We start from the raw sequence: 18,017 nt of genomic DNA, 5'->3' as shown, positions 1-18,017 counted from the left end.
TTACCTCTGATGAAGAAGGTCGGCTTGGACTGAGGGACATATTCACCAGTGTCTGAATAGGGTGATTATCAGTTGGAATTTTGTGGGGTGTTTTACCTTTCTTCATTTAAGTAGTATATGTAAAGGTTATAACAGATTTTTGACTTGTTTAAGATAGCATTCCACTCAATTCTGGTCTCTGATTCATTCAAAAAGTGAAAAGAAAAACACAAAAGGCTTTAAAATACATGAAAATGGAAACTTAGGAATGTACACAATCTCATAATTTAAAAAGACCTATTACTAGTAAGTCTGTGTGTGTATATATACATATATATATATATATATATATATATATATATACATCTATCTATCTATCTATATGTATGTATGTATGTATGTATCTTCAATACAACTAAATAAATTGTTAAATTACATTATAAAAGACTTGTGACCAGGGCATATTTTACTATTCTAAACAATTAATTTTCTCAAGGTTGAAAATTAAAGTTAAATATATATGGTATTTTATATAAAGTAGAAATATGTTTCTGGAAGTATAAAGACTAAATTTGTGCAAATGGCTATAGAATGATGAAAACTGTTTTACCATAAACATTTCTTCCTGGGCTTGGATATCTCAAATATAACATGAATAATTATTCCAGATGAAAATGCCAGTTTTTAAGTACTTTAAGCTATGTTTCTGTTGTTTCCTGTATTGTTCTCAGAGGATTTGAAACAGTTTACAAGACTCCACAATAACATTTAAATTATATAATAAAAATTGAAAAGTAAGGTAGCTGAATTACTCTAAACAGGAATTATCAAAGTAGGACATTCCTTAAGTAAACGATGTGATACCAATACCAGAATAGAAGCCTTTTCAAGATTTCAAAGCATTGTACAATCTTGATTTATATTAAAACAGTAAGTGCAACAAAATTTAAAATTTCTGTTATTTGGTATTGATTACAGCTCTATGAAATCATATCAGAGACCACTAATTATTCTAATGGTATCAAAATTTAAAAATTATATCCTGGAACATAACATCTTTAAATCAAGTTAGTTTCACATATTACTTCCTATGCAAATTTCTTACAATAATTAAAACTTAAAATGTTTTGTTATTTTAACCATCTCAAACATTATTTTAATTACATTAGTATTTTTTTAACTATTTAGATATTTCCATTTCTATACCTACCCAAAGGCTCTTTCTGCCATTGTACTAATATCAGCCTATATTATGAACCTAAACCCAACTCAGATACATATATGGTAATGTCTTTATTATATAAAAATTATTTGTAATAACCTATAAGAATTACAGTCCATGGGCATGCAAATTGCTACTGATGTGAAAACTGGGAGGCTGGGATTGTTAATTTCTGTGCATGCATTAAAAGCTTGTCATTTTTGGGATGCCTGGGTGGCTCAGTTGGTTAAGCTTCTGACTCTTGATTTTGGCTCAGGTCATGATCTCACGGTTCATGAGATGGAACCCAAGATGGGCTCTGCGCTGACAGCACGGGCCTGTGCACATGTGCACATTCTCTCTCAAAATAAATTAACATTAAAAAAAAACTTGACATTTTCATTCAGAACAAATTTTTATTTTTTATTTATTTATTTTTTATGATTTCGTATTTTATTTATTTATATTTATTTATTTATTTATTTATTTATTTATGTTTTTATTTATTTTTGAGACAGAGAGAGACAGAGCATGAGCAGGGGAGGGGCAGAGAGAGAGGGAGACACAGAATCTGAAACAGGCTCCAGGCTCCGAGCTGTCAGCAGAGCCTGACACGGGGCTGGAACTCACGGACTGTAAGATCATGACCTGAGCCGAAGTCGGAAGCCCAACCGACTGAGCCACCCAGGCGCCCCCAGAACAAATTTTTAATTAAGCAAACTCAAGTCATTAACCAAGACCTGCTTTAATATTGTCCTCAGGTAAACTGCCCCATTACATTATCCCTTCTAAAGGTATAGCAAAGAAGCCATATTTTGAATGATACCTCCATTTTGTCATTTCTGACTGGATCAATGCTGAAGACTAAATCCTGGACAATAAAATGGCATTGCATATAAAGATGAGACCTTAGAAATTAGAACTGGGAGAACTCAAGATTCAGAATTCTCAAAAATAGATTATCATTAGTCAATTATGGGTTTGAGAGGGAGTAAGTGCTCATAGATATATCACCTGTCATCTTTGATCTGGTCTGTACTTTAAAAAGAACGACCTATCGTACTTTCTCTGCATTTTTCCAAAATGATTTTTGGAGTAAGCAGAACTAAAAAGCAAGCTTAAAAATTTCTGACACTTGATGACCTGGTGTTGAGAATCCAGGGTACTGCCAGCCCAGGCCTACTTCAGCTCTAGGCATCCCACTGGGGTGGCCCCGATGCAGCATGCTACAAAACTCCCAGTCTGTGCCCACTCCAGCTCCAGCCAGCCAGCCAAAGTCACCAGGCACATGCAGTCTACACATGGATGGTTCCTGTACAACACCATTCCTTCAAGACTGGGATAGATTGCTGTTTCACCTAATTCATAGAAACATACACAGAAAATGAAACAACATGAGAAGACAGAGGAATATGGTTTCAATGAGAGGAATATTTGTTTAAATGAAAACAAAACCACAGAAAGAACTAAATGAAATGAAGATAAGAAACCTATTTCATAAAGAGTTCAAAGAATGGTCAAAAAGATGCTCACCAGGCTGCAGAAAAGAGGGAATAAATCAAGTGAGTTTCAAGAAAGGGATAAAAACATTCAAAAGAACCAACCAGAGGTGAAGAATATAATAACTGAAATGAAAAATACACTAGAGGAAAACAGTAACAGATATAGGGAAACAATAAGAGATTCCGTGATCTGGAAGACAGGGTAACAAAAAGTACCCAAGCTGAACAGCAAAAAGAGAAAAGAATTAAAAAAAAATTTTTTTTAACGTTTATTTATTTTTAAGAGACAGAGCACAAGTGGGGGAGGGGCAGGGAGAGAGAGAGAGAGAGAGAGCAAGCAAGCGAGCGAGCAGGCAGGAGAGGGGCAGAGAGAGTTACAGAATCTGAAGCAAGTTCCAGGCTCGGAGAAGTCAGCACAGAGCCCATGCAGGGCTTGAACTCACGAACCACAAGATTGTGACCTGAGCCGAATTTGGCGCTTAACTGACTGAGCCACCCAGGCGCCACAAGAGAATAGAATTCTTAAAAATGAGGAAATCTTAAGAGAATTCTGGGACAATATCAAACATACGAACATTTGCAGTGTAGTAATCCCAGAAAGAGAAGAGAAAGGGGCAGAAAATTTATTTGAATAAATAATAGCTGAAAACTTCCTCGACCTGGGTAAGAAAACAGAGAAGTAGGCCCAGGAAGCAGAGAGAGAATCCCAAATAAGATAAACCCAAAAAGGTCCACATCAAACCCCTAATAATTAAAACACCAAAAACTAAAGATTGAGACTTTCAAATATAACAAGAGAAAAACAACTAGTTACATACAAGGAAAACCCCATAAGGCTATCTATCACCTGATTTTTCAGCAGAAACTTTGCAGGCCAGAGGGAGTGGCATGATATATTCAAAGCACTAAAAGGAAAAAAAAAATACAACCAAAAATACTATATCCGGTCAGGTTATCATTCACAATTGAAGGAAAGATAGAGTCTCCCAAACAAAAATTAAAGGAGTTCATCACCACTAACCTTACAAGAAAAGTTAAAGGGACTTCTTTAAGTGGAAAAGGCCATAACTAGAAGAAAATTATAAAAGGATATAATTTCACTAATAAAAGCAAACATATAGTAAAGGTAGTCAATCATTCACTTACAAAGCTAGTATGAAGGTTAAACATCAAAAGTGGTAAAATCAATTATATGTAAAAAAAAAAAAGTAGTTAAGGAAGTCACAAAATAAAAAGGTGAAAAATGTGATCATATACATAAAACGTGAAGGGGGAAAGAGTAAAAATGTCATGCTTCTAAAATGTGTTCAAGCTTAAGCAGCCATCAACTTATCATAGATTGCTATATACTTAGGATGTTGTATATGAATTTCATAACCACAAACCAAAAGCCTGTAACAGATACACAAATATAAAGACAAAGGAGAACATTAAACAAAGTCATCACAAGGGAAGAGATCAAGAGAAGAAGAAAGGAATAGAGAACAATAAAAACAACCAGAAAACAATGAAGAAAATTAAAGTAAGTACATACCTATCAATAATTACTTCAAATGTAAATGGACTAAATGCTCCAGGTAAGACACAGGGTGACAAAACGCATATAAAAAAAAAAAAAGAAAAGAAAAAAAAAAAACCCCTCCAAATGCTGCCTACAAGAAACTCACTCCATACCTAAAGACACAAACTGAAAGTAAAGGGTAGAAAAAGATATTCACACAAATGAAGTGGGAAAAAAAAAGCTAGGGTAGAAATACTTATATCAGACAAAATAGACTTTAAACAAGGACTGTAACAAGAGACAGTGAAGGGCATTATGTAATGATAAAGTGATTAATACAACAAAAGTATATAACAATTGTAAATATCTGTGCACCTAATATAGGAGTACTTATATATATAAAAGAATATGAACAGACATAAAGGCAGAAATTGACAGTTATTATGATCATAGTTGGGAACTTTAACAACACCGCACTTACATCAATGGATAGATCATCCAGACAGAAAATCAACACAGAGACTGGCTTTGAATTATGCATTAGACCATATGAACTTAACAGATATATACAGAACACTCCATCCCCAAACAGCAGAATATACATTCTTTTCAAGTGCATATGAACATTCTCTAGGATTGATCATGTTAGGCCACTAAACAAGTCTCAATAAATTTAAGAAGACTGAAATAAAATCAAGCATCTTTTCTGAACACAAGAATATGAAACTAGAAATCATTACAAAAAAAAGGAAAAAATACAAATGTGGAGATTTGAAAACATGTTACTAAACAACCAATAAGTCATAAATCAAATAGGAAATCAAAACCAAGAGATAAATAAAAATGGAAACACCATGGTTCAAAATTTTGGGGATGTATCAAAAGTAGTTCTAAGAGGGAAGTTTATAATGATATAGGTCTGCCTTGAGAAACAAGAAAAATCTCAAACAATCTAACCTTACACCTAAAGGAACCAGAGAAGAAAGGAAATCCTATCAGAACAGAAATAAATGAAACAGAAGAAAAAAAAAAAATCAGTGAAACTAACAGTGAGTCCTCCGAAAAGATACACAAAATTAATAAACCTGTAGCCAGATTCATCAAGAAAAAAAGGGAGAGGCCTCAATAAAATCAGAAATGAAAGAGAAATAACAAGCTTCATTACAAAAATACAACGAATTATAAGAGGCTGCTATGAGAAATTATATGCCAACAAATTGGACAACCTAGAATAAATTCATAGAAAAACATACAATCTTCCAAGATTGAATCAGAAAGAAATAAAAAATCTGAACAGGCTGATTACTAGTAACAAAATTCAGTTGGTAATCAAAAAGCTCTGGGGCACCTGGGTGGCTCAGTTGCTTAAGCATCTGACTCTTGATTTTGGCTCAGGTCATAATCTTGAGGTTTTGAGAGTTCGAACCCCACATCAGGGCTCTGTGCTGACAGTGCAAAGCCTGCCTGGGATTCTCTCTTTCCCTCTCTCTCTGCCCCTCCGCTGCTCATGCTTACTCTCTTTCTCTTAAATTTAATAAATAAACTTTTAAAAAAAATATTAAAAAAAACACAACTATTAAGACTACACCAAAATAAAAAACTTTTGCACAGCATTAGAACCATCAACAAAATGAAAAGACAACCTACTGTATGGGAGAAGATTTCTCTTTTTTTTTTTTTTGTAATTGACATATCTGACAAGGAGTTAATATGCAAAATATATAAAGAACTCCTACAACTCTACATCAAACCCACAAATAAATTAAAAAACGGGCAGATGATCTGAATAGACATTTTTCCAAAAAAGACATATAGATGTCCAACAGACACATGAAAAGATGCTCAACATCACTAATCATCAGGGAAATGCAAATCAAAACCACAACGAGATATTTATTACCTTACACATATATAAATGGCTAGAATCAAAAAGACACGAACAAGTGTTGGCAAGGATGTGGAGAAAAAGAATCCCTCATTCACTGTTGGTAGGAATGTAAATTGGTGCAACTACTGTGGAAAGCACTATGCAGGTTCCTCAAAAATTAAAAACAGAAATACCATATGATTCAGTAATTCCACTACTGGGTATTTGCCCAAAGAAAACAAAAACATGAATTCAAAAAATATATGCACCCATATGTTTATTGCAGTATTATTTTATAATAGCCAAGATATGGAAGCAACCCAACTGTTCATTGACAGATGAATGGATAAAGAAGAGGTGGTTTATATAAACAATTGAATACTACTCAGCCATAAAGAAGAATGTAGTCTTGCCCTTTGCAACAACATGAATGGAACTAGAAGGTATTAGGCTAAGTGAAATAAGTCAGAGAGAGACAATCACCATATGATTTCACTTACATGTGGAACCTAAAAAACAAATGAATGAGCAAAACACCAGATCCTTAAATACAAAGAACAAACTGATGGTTTCCAGAGGACAGTAGGGAGATGAGTGAAATAAAGGGAATTAAGAGGTACAAACTTCCAGTGATAAAATAAGTCATGGAAACAAAAAGTACAGCATAAGAATACAGCCAATAATATTGTGATAATATTGTTTTGTGAGAGATGGTGAGTATGCTGATTGTGATGAGCACTGAGTAATGTATAAAGCTGTTGAATCATTATGTTATACACCTGAAACTAATATAACATTGTATGTTAATCATACTTCAATAACCAAAAAACAATCTGATTAAAAAATGGGCAGAGGACCTGAACTCACATTTTTTTTAAAGACAACACGCAGATGGCCAACAGACATATAAAAAGATCCTCAAAATGAATAATCACCAAGGAAATGCAAATCAAAACCACAAGGAGATCACTTCACACCCCTCAGAATGGCTAGTTTCAAAAACACAAGAAATAAAAGTGTTGGCAAGGAAGTGAAGAAAAAGGAACTCTCCTGCACTGTTGGTGGGAATGTAAATTGGTGCAGGCATTGTGGAAAACAGTATGCAGGTTCTTCAAAAATTAAAAATAGAAACACTATACTATCTAGTAATTCTGCTACCTGATATTTAGCTGCAGAAAATGAAAACACTAATTTGAAAAGATATATGCACCTCTATGTTTACTACAGCAATATTTACAACAGCCAAGGTATGGAAGCAACCCAAATATTCATCAATGGATGAATGTATAAAGAATATGTAAGGGCACCTGAGTGGCTCAGTCGGTTAAGCATCCAACTTCGGCTCAGGTCATGATCTCACGGTTTGTGAGTTCGAGCCCCGCGCCAGGCTCTGTGCTAACCGCTCAGAGCCTGGAGCCTGCTTCAGATTCTGTGTCTCCCCCTCTCTCTGTCTCTGTCCCTCTTCTGCTCACACTCCATCTCTCTCTCTCTCAAAAATAAATAACACTAAAAAGTTATAAAAAAAAAGAACATGCAGAATATCATTCAGTAATGTAATATTACTCCTCTCTAAAAAAGAATGAGACCTTGCCCTTTGCAACTCGGATGGGCCTAAAGAATATTATGCTATGTGAAATAAATCAAAGAGTGACAAATACAATATGATTTCACTTATAAGTGAAATCGAAAAAATAAATGAAGGAACAAACAAAACCGGAAAGAGACCCATATACAGAGAACTTACGGTTGCCAGAGGGAAGGAGGGTGGGGGGATGGGCACAATGGATGAAGGGTCGTAGTAGGTACAAGATTCCACCTATGGCATGAATAAGTCTCTGGGATAACAGGTACAGCGAGGAATAGAGTCAACGGTACTGTGATAGCATTGTATGGTGACAGATAGCAGCCACACTTGTGGTGAGCATAGCATAATGAAGAGAGTTGTCAAATCACTGTTCTACACCTGAAACTAATGAAACATTGTGTGTCAATTATACTTCAATTAAATTTTAAAAATTCTGGATAGATTTATTACTTCATTATGAAATGGGGAAACAGTGGCTCAGCAAAGTTTAAATGGCTTTGGCTTGCAGGAGAGGGTGGGGAGGGGTGGTGGTGGAGAATACCAAGGTAAGTGGTAGAGCCAGAATTTAAACCTTGGTTTTTAACCCTAGTTATTACATCTATTGTATGAATTAAATAAACTACTAAAGCACCCTGTACATTTTTGTAAAGTGATTTGAACTGTTTAGTAAATAATGTTTTATTTGTCAATTAGAGCAAATTATATGTGGATTTTCTCACTACACAAAAAAATCTGAAATGTCTCAGTGATTAAATCATTCACGTTTATAGAAAGAAAACAGTAGTGTATTCCTTGATGTACTTTAATCGTTGAATAGGAGGAAACACTTATCCTAAGCGCTGTGACATAACAAATAAGTTTCCATGGGTGAGACATTCATTGGCTGAGCTTATTTTGCTTGATTAGATACTACTGTTTCTCTCTCCAGCAACTCCTCTGAAGGTCAATTTCAAGCAGCAGGTAATAAGTTACCACTGAAATACAAAACAAACTTTCCGGAAGCACCAAAAGTTGTTTTATTTTTTAAGGTGTAATAAGCGTTAATTCCCCAAGTGAAGTGGATAACAAGATGAGACGGGTGTAATCTTCTGCAAGTACTTTGGCTTCTTCACCACCTCTTCGAAAAAAACCAAGAGATAAGAAGCGAGAGAAGCCAAATCCTGAGAAGACGCGCTTTCCCCTAGCGAGCCAGCACCCCTGCTCCCCGCCGCCCCTCTTCCCTCGGTCAGTTACGGCGACCTCCGAGCTCTAAAGAGCGCTTTGGGCCTCAGGGGGGTCTGATGGCCGGAAACTGGCTGAAGACCGGCCGCCCCACAAACTCGGGTAGCGTTTTCGAGACGCGTCTCTAAGGAGACGGGGTGTCCGTAACTCGCGCCGGCTACTTCAGGCTCCTACTCCTCGGCTGGGCCCTTCTCTTCCCACAACCTCTGCCGCCAAGGCCGTCAGGAAAACTGGAACCTCTTTGTCACCTGTCCAGCAGGCCTTTTATAAACTCCTTCAAGCACCCGCCTTTCCTAACCAGTCCTTTTCAGGTTTCCCTCGAGTGTTGGCGGCTAATGAGGAGCTTTTTCTTTACCTGTCCTAAGTCGGCCTCTCGGGAGAGGAAGATGGGCAACAGGTCTCGCTGGCTTCCCGCTGCTCCTCTGCCCAAAGCGCGCTCCTCCCCTTCTCACTCCCTTCTTCCCCTCCCTCCGGCTCCGCTCCTGCGTGGGGAGAGGAGCTGGAACTGAGAGCCGTGGAGGACACGCATGCGCGCCGCGGGTGGAGCCGCTGGGCAAAGAACCGGAAACTTAAGAGACAAAGTTCGGAGCCCCGCCCCCCGCCGCGCTGCCCCGCCGTCAGACCCCGCGGACCCTCTACCGGACCGATTCACGCAACGACGAATCTGCCCGGCTCTCGCGAGCGCCATGTCGGGTTCCTCCAGCGTCGCCGCTATGAAGAAAGTGGTTCAACAGCTCCGGCTGGAAGCCGGGCTCAACCGCGTGAAGGTGTGCGGGGGCGGGCGGACGAGGGGGAGGGGAGGGCGGCGGCGGCGGATGGGATCGGGCGGCCGAGGTGGCTGGGGGGAGCGGCACTTTTGTCCCGCTCCTGTTTCCTCTGGGGAGGACGCGCGCTCGGCGGCGACGACCCGATCCGGGAGGGCCAGCTTTAGAGAAGTAGCGGCGCGGATCGGCGCTGTTGTTCGGGGGTCGGTTAGTGCGCCTTTCCGCGCCAGGACTTTCCAAGGCAGGCTGGCCCCGGGGCTGAACCACGGCTTTCCGCATTCCGGTGGCCCTTCTCTCTCCCTCCCTCCGCCGTGACTCCGCGGCTGGCTTGGGCAACAGCTGCTCCTCCGAGCGCCGTCCGCACCCTTCTAGTCCTTAGCTTACCAGACTCCACCCTTTATTTTCACGGGACAGAGTTTTACCTGGCTTTTAATTCATAACAAAACCTATTTGCATGTCGGAACGTTCCCAAACCCACTCCTTGCCAACTCCTCTTATCCACCGAACACATACTTGAAAACGAATTTTTGCAAACTCAAACTGTAAGTTAAAGAAGCATGTTTGTTTTCGAAACGTCCCCGGTGCCTAAGGTTACCACTGGTGTGTTCTGTACAACCTCATACAAAGCGTGCATTTCATACTTAGTTGGCAGTTTACTGTGTCTGACCTTGGAAATATCTATTGGTTTGCATACCTTAGTGATCAGAGTGGACCATTCTTACTTGTTTTGCCGTCTAGTTAATACTGACCTTGTCTTGGGGCATTTACCTTGCGGGGAGAAACCTTTGTGTGTGTTGGCAGGACAGCCTGACATTCAAGTGCTGTCCCAAGTTTCTCCAGATTTTTAAAATCCTAAGTGGATTGGCTTCTTTCTGATGCAGGTCATCTTACAAGTGAAACACTTCTTGTAATTAAAAAAAGAAACGAGAATATAAATCATGCCCTCTGTTGAAAGAAGCAGCCAGTTTTCAAGATGACTTGATTGTGTACTCATCTGGCTAAGTGTTTACTTCTCCCTGAAATGTTTTATGGAGTAAGATAGCCTCCCATTTACCTACTTCCTTAAATAGAAATGTCAGGGACCTAGCTTACTCAGTTGTGGTCACCTCAGGAGGGAAGGGAAATTCCCATCAGTTTGGTGTGGGATTCCCCTCCCTGTCCTTTCAGTGCTGTAGACTACATTGCTGTTTGGAATCCATTTCTCTCATCTCCAGCTTCTTAACTCATCTCCGTGATTTATGGTCAGTCTCGGTTGGATTTAACTCTGAAACTTGAAATCCTATGTTTCTTAACCAACCATTACATTATCACACATGTGCGCCTTTATCACAGGTTAGGGTGGCCCAGGAAAGAAAAAAAAATGGGACTGGGATGCAAAAAAATGGGACTGGGATGCAAAAAAAAAAAAAAAAAGCTGGCTGAAAGTAGTAAGTGGTCATTGGGGGTACTTAGTTCCTTGTCTCGAAAGAAAATGAGATGAAGGCCTCAGATTAAAGTACTCTGAGGGTTTTACTATGAAAACCCCAGCTACTCCAGTGACTCTTCCAAGTGATGCCTGCCTCTTGGACATAATTCTTCAGGAGGCTTCTGTTCTGGAGCATTAAAGTCACCACAGGTGGCTTTGGTTTTAGAGTTATTTCATCTCATACTAGGGATGTAGCAAGGAGGGGAGGGCGTTCCACCTTGGGACTTCAAATGAACTTTTCTTTAACTCTGTTGTAAAGTGTGGTTGGTTTGATTTTATTTTGTGCACCTATTTTATCCATGACTCTGTGCTAGATGCTTTTTTTTTGGTGATATTTTAAACTAGCACGAGTTTACTGTTAAACCTTTATGTTTAACCACAGTTGATAGAAATTTTCACAAATGCTTGACAAACTATACCATATGTAGGGTGACCATGCATTGTATTGCCAACCAGGGCACTTTGGAGAGTGAAAGAGGGCACTAATAATTATGCCAAGATTATAAGGTTTCAATCTCCTGGATGGTGATTATTACTGTGCTTTAGGGGCTAGCAGCTTGTTTGAGTTTAGAGCCTTTGTCTCAGTTCACCCACTGCTTGGAATTCTCGCTGATGGTTGTTTCTCACTGATAGTTACTTGGCTGGATCTCGTCATTGAGATGTCAGTTTAAATGTCACCTCCTCAGAGACACTTTTCCTTAGGTCAAGATCTAACCACTCTATTTCTGAATAGCTCCTTGTCTGTATTTTCTCCTGAACTGTCACCTCCATAACAGGAACCTGGCTATTCTTATGTATTCTCAGTGCCTAGAAGTATATTTGGCACATAGTGGTGCTTGAGAAGTTTGTGAAAGGGAGGTAATTAAGTTGGAAGCCTGCCTACACTTTAGGCAGAAAGTTGTCAGATACTTTATCCTTACTGCTAGTTAATGTGAATGAAACCAAGTTTTAAGATTGTGTAAAATGATACCTTGCATTCCCCACTTTAGCTACACCTTCTCTTGGTGGGTAAGCAGGATGGCCACTTGTAGCACTTGCTAACAGGTATTTACACATTACACAGTTGCTAACCTGTGGATAAACTGTTGTATAAGTGGATAAAATGCTGTATAATGTACAAACATTTCAAGGCTTGAGATTCATTTTGGGATGATGTATCCTTTTACCAGGTAAATGTCTGGGTTACAGCAGTAATCTGCAGGATTTCTTAAGAGTATTTGTGATGCTTTCACCTCCCTTTCAAATGCCCAACTGAACTGGACACCTGCTCTCACCCTTCTTGGGGATAGTTAAAACTGAACATAAAATGATTGTTTTTCCCATCTTCCTAAACCTCAAGACTTAGGATCTTGTATTCATTTGGAGCATCTTTTATTCATGTTCTACATCTGAACCGTTCAGTTCACTGTTCTGGTATTCTACATCACCTAATCAGAATATATACAAATCATAGGTGTTTAAGTGATACCTAATTCCTTAAGTGCTGTTTGAGTGGCATTGCATACATATGTGAAAATTAAATCACATTTAAGCAAACACACTGCTGCTTAAAGGCAGGCTGCTTGGTGAAGTGGCTAAAATAATTCAGTGTTTGCTATCGGCTTTTCAGTTACATGACACTGAACTGTCCAGTTTTGTAACATGAAACAGCAGATGGTACATAATGCCAAAACAATGAACTGAGTGGTTCAGATTTAGAACATGATGTTCATTTTCTCAGTAATATATATGCTTTCAAGACAGTTAACACCTTTTGTTTGCATCTTGTGTACTGCTTTTAGTAAAAAACAAGATGTTGAGTAACCTGAAGGTTGAGTACCTCTGAAGTTTATTAATAAACTACCCAGATGGGTTTTTCTTTGCAGATGTACTAAATCATTTGATGCTTTTAATAAGCAAGCAAAAGAAAGCATACTATAAACTAGTCCACTGTATGTGCAGTGTTTTGAGTATGATGAGCTCAGTATGACTCTTTATATGTCTTCTTTTGAGTTAAGAGAAGTGTTTATTGCGGGTATTTCAAAGATTTGAGAAAACCTTCCTGAAAACATTCTCACCTCCTCCCACTACCCCCTCCTTTTGTCTTGTACAGGTTTCCCAGGCAGCTGCAGATTTGAAACAATTCTGTCTGCAGAATGCTCAACACGATCCCCTGCTGACTGGAGTATCTTCAAGTACAAATCCCTTCAGACCCCAGAAAGTCTGTTCCTTTTTGTAGTAAAACGAATCTTTGGTAAGTTTCTTTAATATTTAGGGTTTTTTTTTTTTTTTAACTGCAGTGTTTATGGGGACAACTTTGAATACGTGTACTACCAATTGATTTGGATTCTGATGTCATTTCTGTAATAGAAACCAGCTCTGTAGCACAGCATAGCAGAGAATTAATTGGGAATTGGGAATGCAAGAGAAATTCAGGATATAGTTGAATAGACTGACATGGTGTGGACATTTGTAGTGGGGGATAACAGGTTTTACTCTTTATTCTTAGGTAAAGCTACAAGAGAGAAATGAAGTGTATGAGAGTTCACGGTGGCAGGCAGTGGATTTGATTTCAGATTTCAGGATGGGCTGGTTTAAAGCATGTATCCATATGTTAATCTGTAGCTTCCATTTCAAGTGTCAGCGTGTGCAAAATTGTATAATGTTAATCCAAGAGAGATTTGACCAAAAAAACATGCTGTGGATAATTTAATATGTAATCCAAGGGTGCTGCTACCTTTTATAAATTCACAGTACTTAAGTCAGAGGGTGTACTCATATTGACCTATGAGAAGCAACCAAACTAATAGTGTTTAAAAAAAAAAAAGAAAGACTATGGCACACACCCTTTACAAACATTCTAACTCCTCAAAGTGCAGGAAGCCAGCTTCTTAAAATACCATGTTACATAGTTGGTGCCCTCCCTAATTAAGCTTTGTGGATTTGGGAGTATCCAGGAAGTCAGCATGTTTCCAGTAAATACAATGATTGGTAAAGATTTTGAAACACCAGAAACCACCTTTGAGTAACAGGTTTTCCATAAGGAAGTAGCTTTTTTTAACAGCCTAACATGTTCATATTTAATAGTTAATAGTTCTTTGCTTCAGCAATATTAATTCTTCATGGCAGTTTTTGGGTATTTCATATTTTTATGGCTTATTAAAGATTCTTTTTAAACCTCTGTTCCCCATTGTATTCACTTTATAAAGTGGTTTATTTTCATTTGATGTAAAATACTGTTAAGAAACGTGGCTTCTTACCTGGCTGTTAACAGTTTCATTTTGTAGGAGTCTGCAGATAAGTGTTTAAATGACTTGCTCAAAATTATAATATAGCTAGGATAAGAACCCAGATTTCAAAGTAAAATAACAGCTACTAATCCTGGCAGTTTAATAAAACAGGTTTATGGATATGATTTTAAACACCTTGGGCCAAGAAAAGGATGTTTGGATGTAAAAGTATTTCTTCTCAAACTTGAATGTATCTGCAAATTACCTTGTTAAAATGCAAATTCAAATTCAGTAGGTCTAAATTCTAAGGGCTGAAGGATTTTTTTTTCTTTTTAATGTTTGTTTTTGAGAGTAACTGCACACAAGTGAGGGAGGACAGAGAGAGAGGGAGACAGAATCCAAAGTAGGCTCCAGGCTCTGAGCCGTCTGCATAGAGCCTGACACAGGGCTTGAATTCATGAACCATGACGTTGGATGCCCAACCAACTGAGCCACCCAGGCATAGGGCTGAAGCATTTCTTATAGATGCCCAGGTTATACAGATGTTGGTCGTCCTGGGCCCACACTGAATGGCCGGGATACATAGATTCTATATTTGAGTCTTTATATTTATGTGTTTTAAAAATATATAGTTTAAAGAGAGACAGCATAGATAACTTAGCAGTAGGTTAGAATACAAGGAAAATACAAAGACCATGATCAGCGGACCTAGAGACAATCATTATTAATCTAGATTTCCTTTTAAGAGGGAAAAAAATTTATATGCTGGTTTACAGACAGTGAGTATGTACAGTTTTTATTCTGCTTTTAAAAAACCTTTATGGATGCCTGGGTGGCTCGGTTGGTTAAGCATCTGACTTCGGCGGCTCAGATCATGATCTCACGGCTTGTGAGTTTGAGCCCCACTCTGTGCTGACAGCTTAGAGCCTGGAAACTGTTTCGGATTCTATGTCTCTCTCTCTCTCTCTCTCTCTCTCTCTGCCCCTCCCCCTCTCATGCTCTCTCTCTCTCAAAAATAAAAATTAAAAAAAACCTTGAACTTTATTTCATTAAAAATTCTTTGTAAATGAAATTTTTAGTGGCTGTATTATACATCATTAATACAGCTTAAACATCATTAAATATTGCTACACTGAGGCAAATATCTTGGTAGTCCTATGTATAGTTTACCTGTTTTCTTTAAGAAGTAAGATTATTCAGTAAGGAATGACATTTAAAATTTAATAACACTTGCTAACTGGGAACAAACTTTCCACATGGAGCTCAAGAGTGCTTTCTCTTGAGCCCTTGCCAAACAGACCTCAGCCTATTTGCTACTGTTTTCTACTGATCTAGTTTTTTCTAGTTTTTCTACTGATCTAGTAATTCAAATGTTAACTGACTGAGGTTAAACATTTTTTTTCACCATTCTGTTTAAGCCTCTTGAACATTCTCGTTCTAAGACAATAGAAATTTCCAAATAAGTATAGAGAACCATGTATCTACCATCCTGAATTAGTTTACCTTACTAATTTTCTTTTTTTTAAATTTTTTTTAACGTTTATTTATTTTTGAGACAGAGAGAGAGACAGAGCATGAACAGGGAAGGGGCAGAGAGAGAGGGAGACACAGAATCGGAAGCAGGCTCCAGGCTCCGGGCCATCAGCCCAGAGCCCGACGCGGGGCTCGAACTCACGGACCGCGAGATCGTGACCTGAGCTGAAGTCGGACGCTTAACCGACTGAGCCACCCAGGCGCCCCGTTACTAATTTTCAAAAAGAAATAAAAGACACTTTTTCTACCTTTCTGTATAGGTAACTTACTCTGAAGTGGGTATACCCATGTTTTTACTTTTTACTACGTTTCTTGTGTTTTGTAGTTTTAAAACATAGTTACTGTTTTTTAAGGACCAACTATTGTTTGAGATTTGTGTTGATCCTTGTAGATTGTTTTACTTGCTCTCTATCTCTAGTATTCAACGTGTGTATAAACCTCGGTTTGTTTATCCATTCCCCAGCCGAATTACATTTAGGCTATTCCTAGTTCTTCCCTCTTAAAACACCACGATAGTCAACATCCATGTATGTTTCACTTTATGTATAGGTTTATCTAGGTAAATGTTAAGTGGGGTGTCTGTCCAGTTGAATGGGGGCTTCCACATGTGAGGCAGTGATCGGGTGGAAGTTGATGGTGAGGGAGGTGAAAGAATTTACCCAAGACAGAACAAAGGAGATAGAAATTTACTGCATACACCTTAAGGGACCGGGAAGGCAGGACAGCAGAAAGGCTTGTGCCATGAGGCAGTGGGAATGGAATACACCTTAGGGGGAGCTTTGGGCAGGACAGCAAAGGAGAGGCTTTCTGCAATGAGGAAGCAGTTAGGGGCTGTTTTTAAAGGGAGAACATGAGGCGATGTATGGAATCTTCCTTTTGGTAACTGTGCCTAGTTGTAAGTAGCCCATTGGTTAGTTAGGGCCTAAGGATATTTTAATGTGGATCGCCTGATGGGCCTGTGTGTATCCAGGCAGGGGATCCATGTGGGCACTTTTTACATTCCATGGCTCAAGCCTGTTTGCCTAAAAGTGGCCTCTACAGTAAATAGAAGTGGGATTGCATCTTCTACCTTAGTAGAATTTATCAAACTGCTCTCCTCAATGCTATTGCTTATTTTCTAGGGATATTCAGATTTTTCTGAATTTAAGAGATTTTTATGTTAACTTTTAAAAATTAGGATATAGAGTATATTTGGCAGTGATCTTGGCAAGTTAATCTAGAAGTCTGTTTTTTATAAACCATGGGTGATTTGTACTTCAGAGTGGTTGTGAAAATTAAGAGAAAATTCTATTTTATATACCACAGAGATCTATTTCTCATTTTTTCCCTTGAAACCCTGTGATATGTCTGCTTCCTAAAAGGCTTGGTTTAATTGAAAGCATTGTATAAGCTAACATGCAAATGAATGCCCTCAAAGTAATAGAAGATGTATTACTTTTCAGAAAAAACTATTGTGTTTTGGTCCTTTCCTTTCCCCTAATCTACTCTTTTCTTTTCCATTTCAGGTTTTCTAAACCATTTTTCATGAACCAGTGCATATTCAAAGGAGAACTAAATTTGGAGCCTGTATGAAAGCTTATCCCTATAACACGTGCCATACTATATAAACTTCTACTTTTGTCAGTCCTTAACATCTACCTCTCTGAATTTTCATAAATTTCTATTTCACAAGGGTAATTATTTTATATACACTGGCAGCCACATACAATAAAATACTTAGTGTAAAAGTTTTTTGGTTAATTACTGGTATTGAATATACTATGTATTAATTTGTTTTGAACACATAAGATAATGGCAATTTCTCAATGTCATTAAGAAGAGGTTTATGTTTTAGGGCTTGTTCTACAGCTCATCTCACATAATTGTATACCATACATATGAAAGACTGTTAGAGAATTAAAGATAAGTTGCAAACTTTTTTCTTTCAAGGTCAGGAGGAGGCTGCTAATACTAGTTTCTACACATGAGTTATTTGCAGGATTAACTTTGTTTTAATAAAAGTTATTTAATAATGAGAAATACTAAAAAACTCCCTTATGTAGGGTATTACCATTACATCTAAAAATTAATTACTTAATAGACTGCTCTCCTAATAAGGACAGTAGAGAAAAGACATGGGAATATTAGAAGATGTTAAAAACTTCAGATGTTAAAAACTTTACACAATTCTTGAGTGGAATATTACAGTAT

General features: G+C 38.1%; 2 protein-coding genes across 5 annotated transcripts in view; one reads left to right on the top strand and one right to left on the bottom strand.

Annotated features, from left to right (window-relative positions):
* The window catches only part of SPATA1 (spermatogenesis associated 1), a 57,671-nt gene extending 48,309 nt beyond the window's left edge, over window positions 1-9,362 (bottom strand). For 2 of the 4 annotated variants that reach the window (XM_086717420.1, XM_025924523.2), the window contains exons 1-2: window positions 6,084-9,362; window positions 5-178 (exon numbers count right to left, since the gene is read on the bottom strand). Coding sequence is in view for 3 of the 4 variants with exons in the window: in XM_025924523.2 (XP_025780308.1) it covers window positions 5-106 (102 nt within the window). In the remaining variant the exon portion in view is untranslated. The remainder of the gene's footprint in view (window positions 1-4; window positions 179-6,083) is intronic. The other 2 variants (XM_086717419.1, XM_086717418.1) reach the window with 2 other exon arrangements.
* Window positions 9,363-9,490: 128 nt separating this feature from the next.
* On the top strand, window positions 9,491-17,557 carry GNG5 (G protein subunit gamma 5). The gene is made up of 3 exons (XM_025912532.2): window positions 9,491-9,623; window positions 13,178-13,318; window positions 17,333-17,557. The coding sequence occupies exons 1-2, from the start codon at window positions 9,543-9,545 to the stop codon at window positions 13,301-13,303; spliced, it is 207 nt and encodes a 68-aa protein (XP_025768317.1). The 5' UTR covers window positions 9,491-9,542; the 3' UTR covers window positions 13,304-13,318; window positions 17,333-17,557.
* Window positions 17,558-18,017: the final 460 nt, after the last annotated feature.

Source organism: Puma concolor, chromosome C1, assembly GCF_028749965.1.
Source record: "Puma concolor isolate L17-30 chromosome C1, mPumCon1.1.hap2, whole genome shotgun sequence".
Classification (NCBI taxonomy): Eukaryota; Metazoa; Chordata; class Mammalia; order Carnivora; family Felidae; genus Puma; species Puma concolor.
This window is presented reverse-complemented; position numbering and strand designations above follow the sequence as displayed.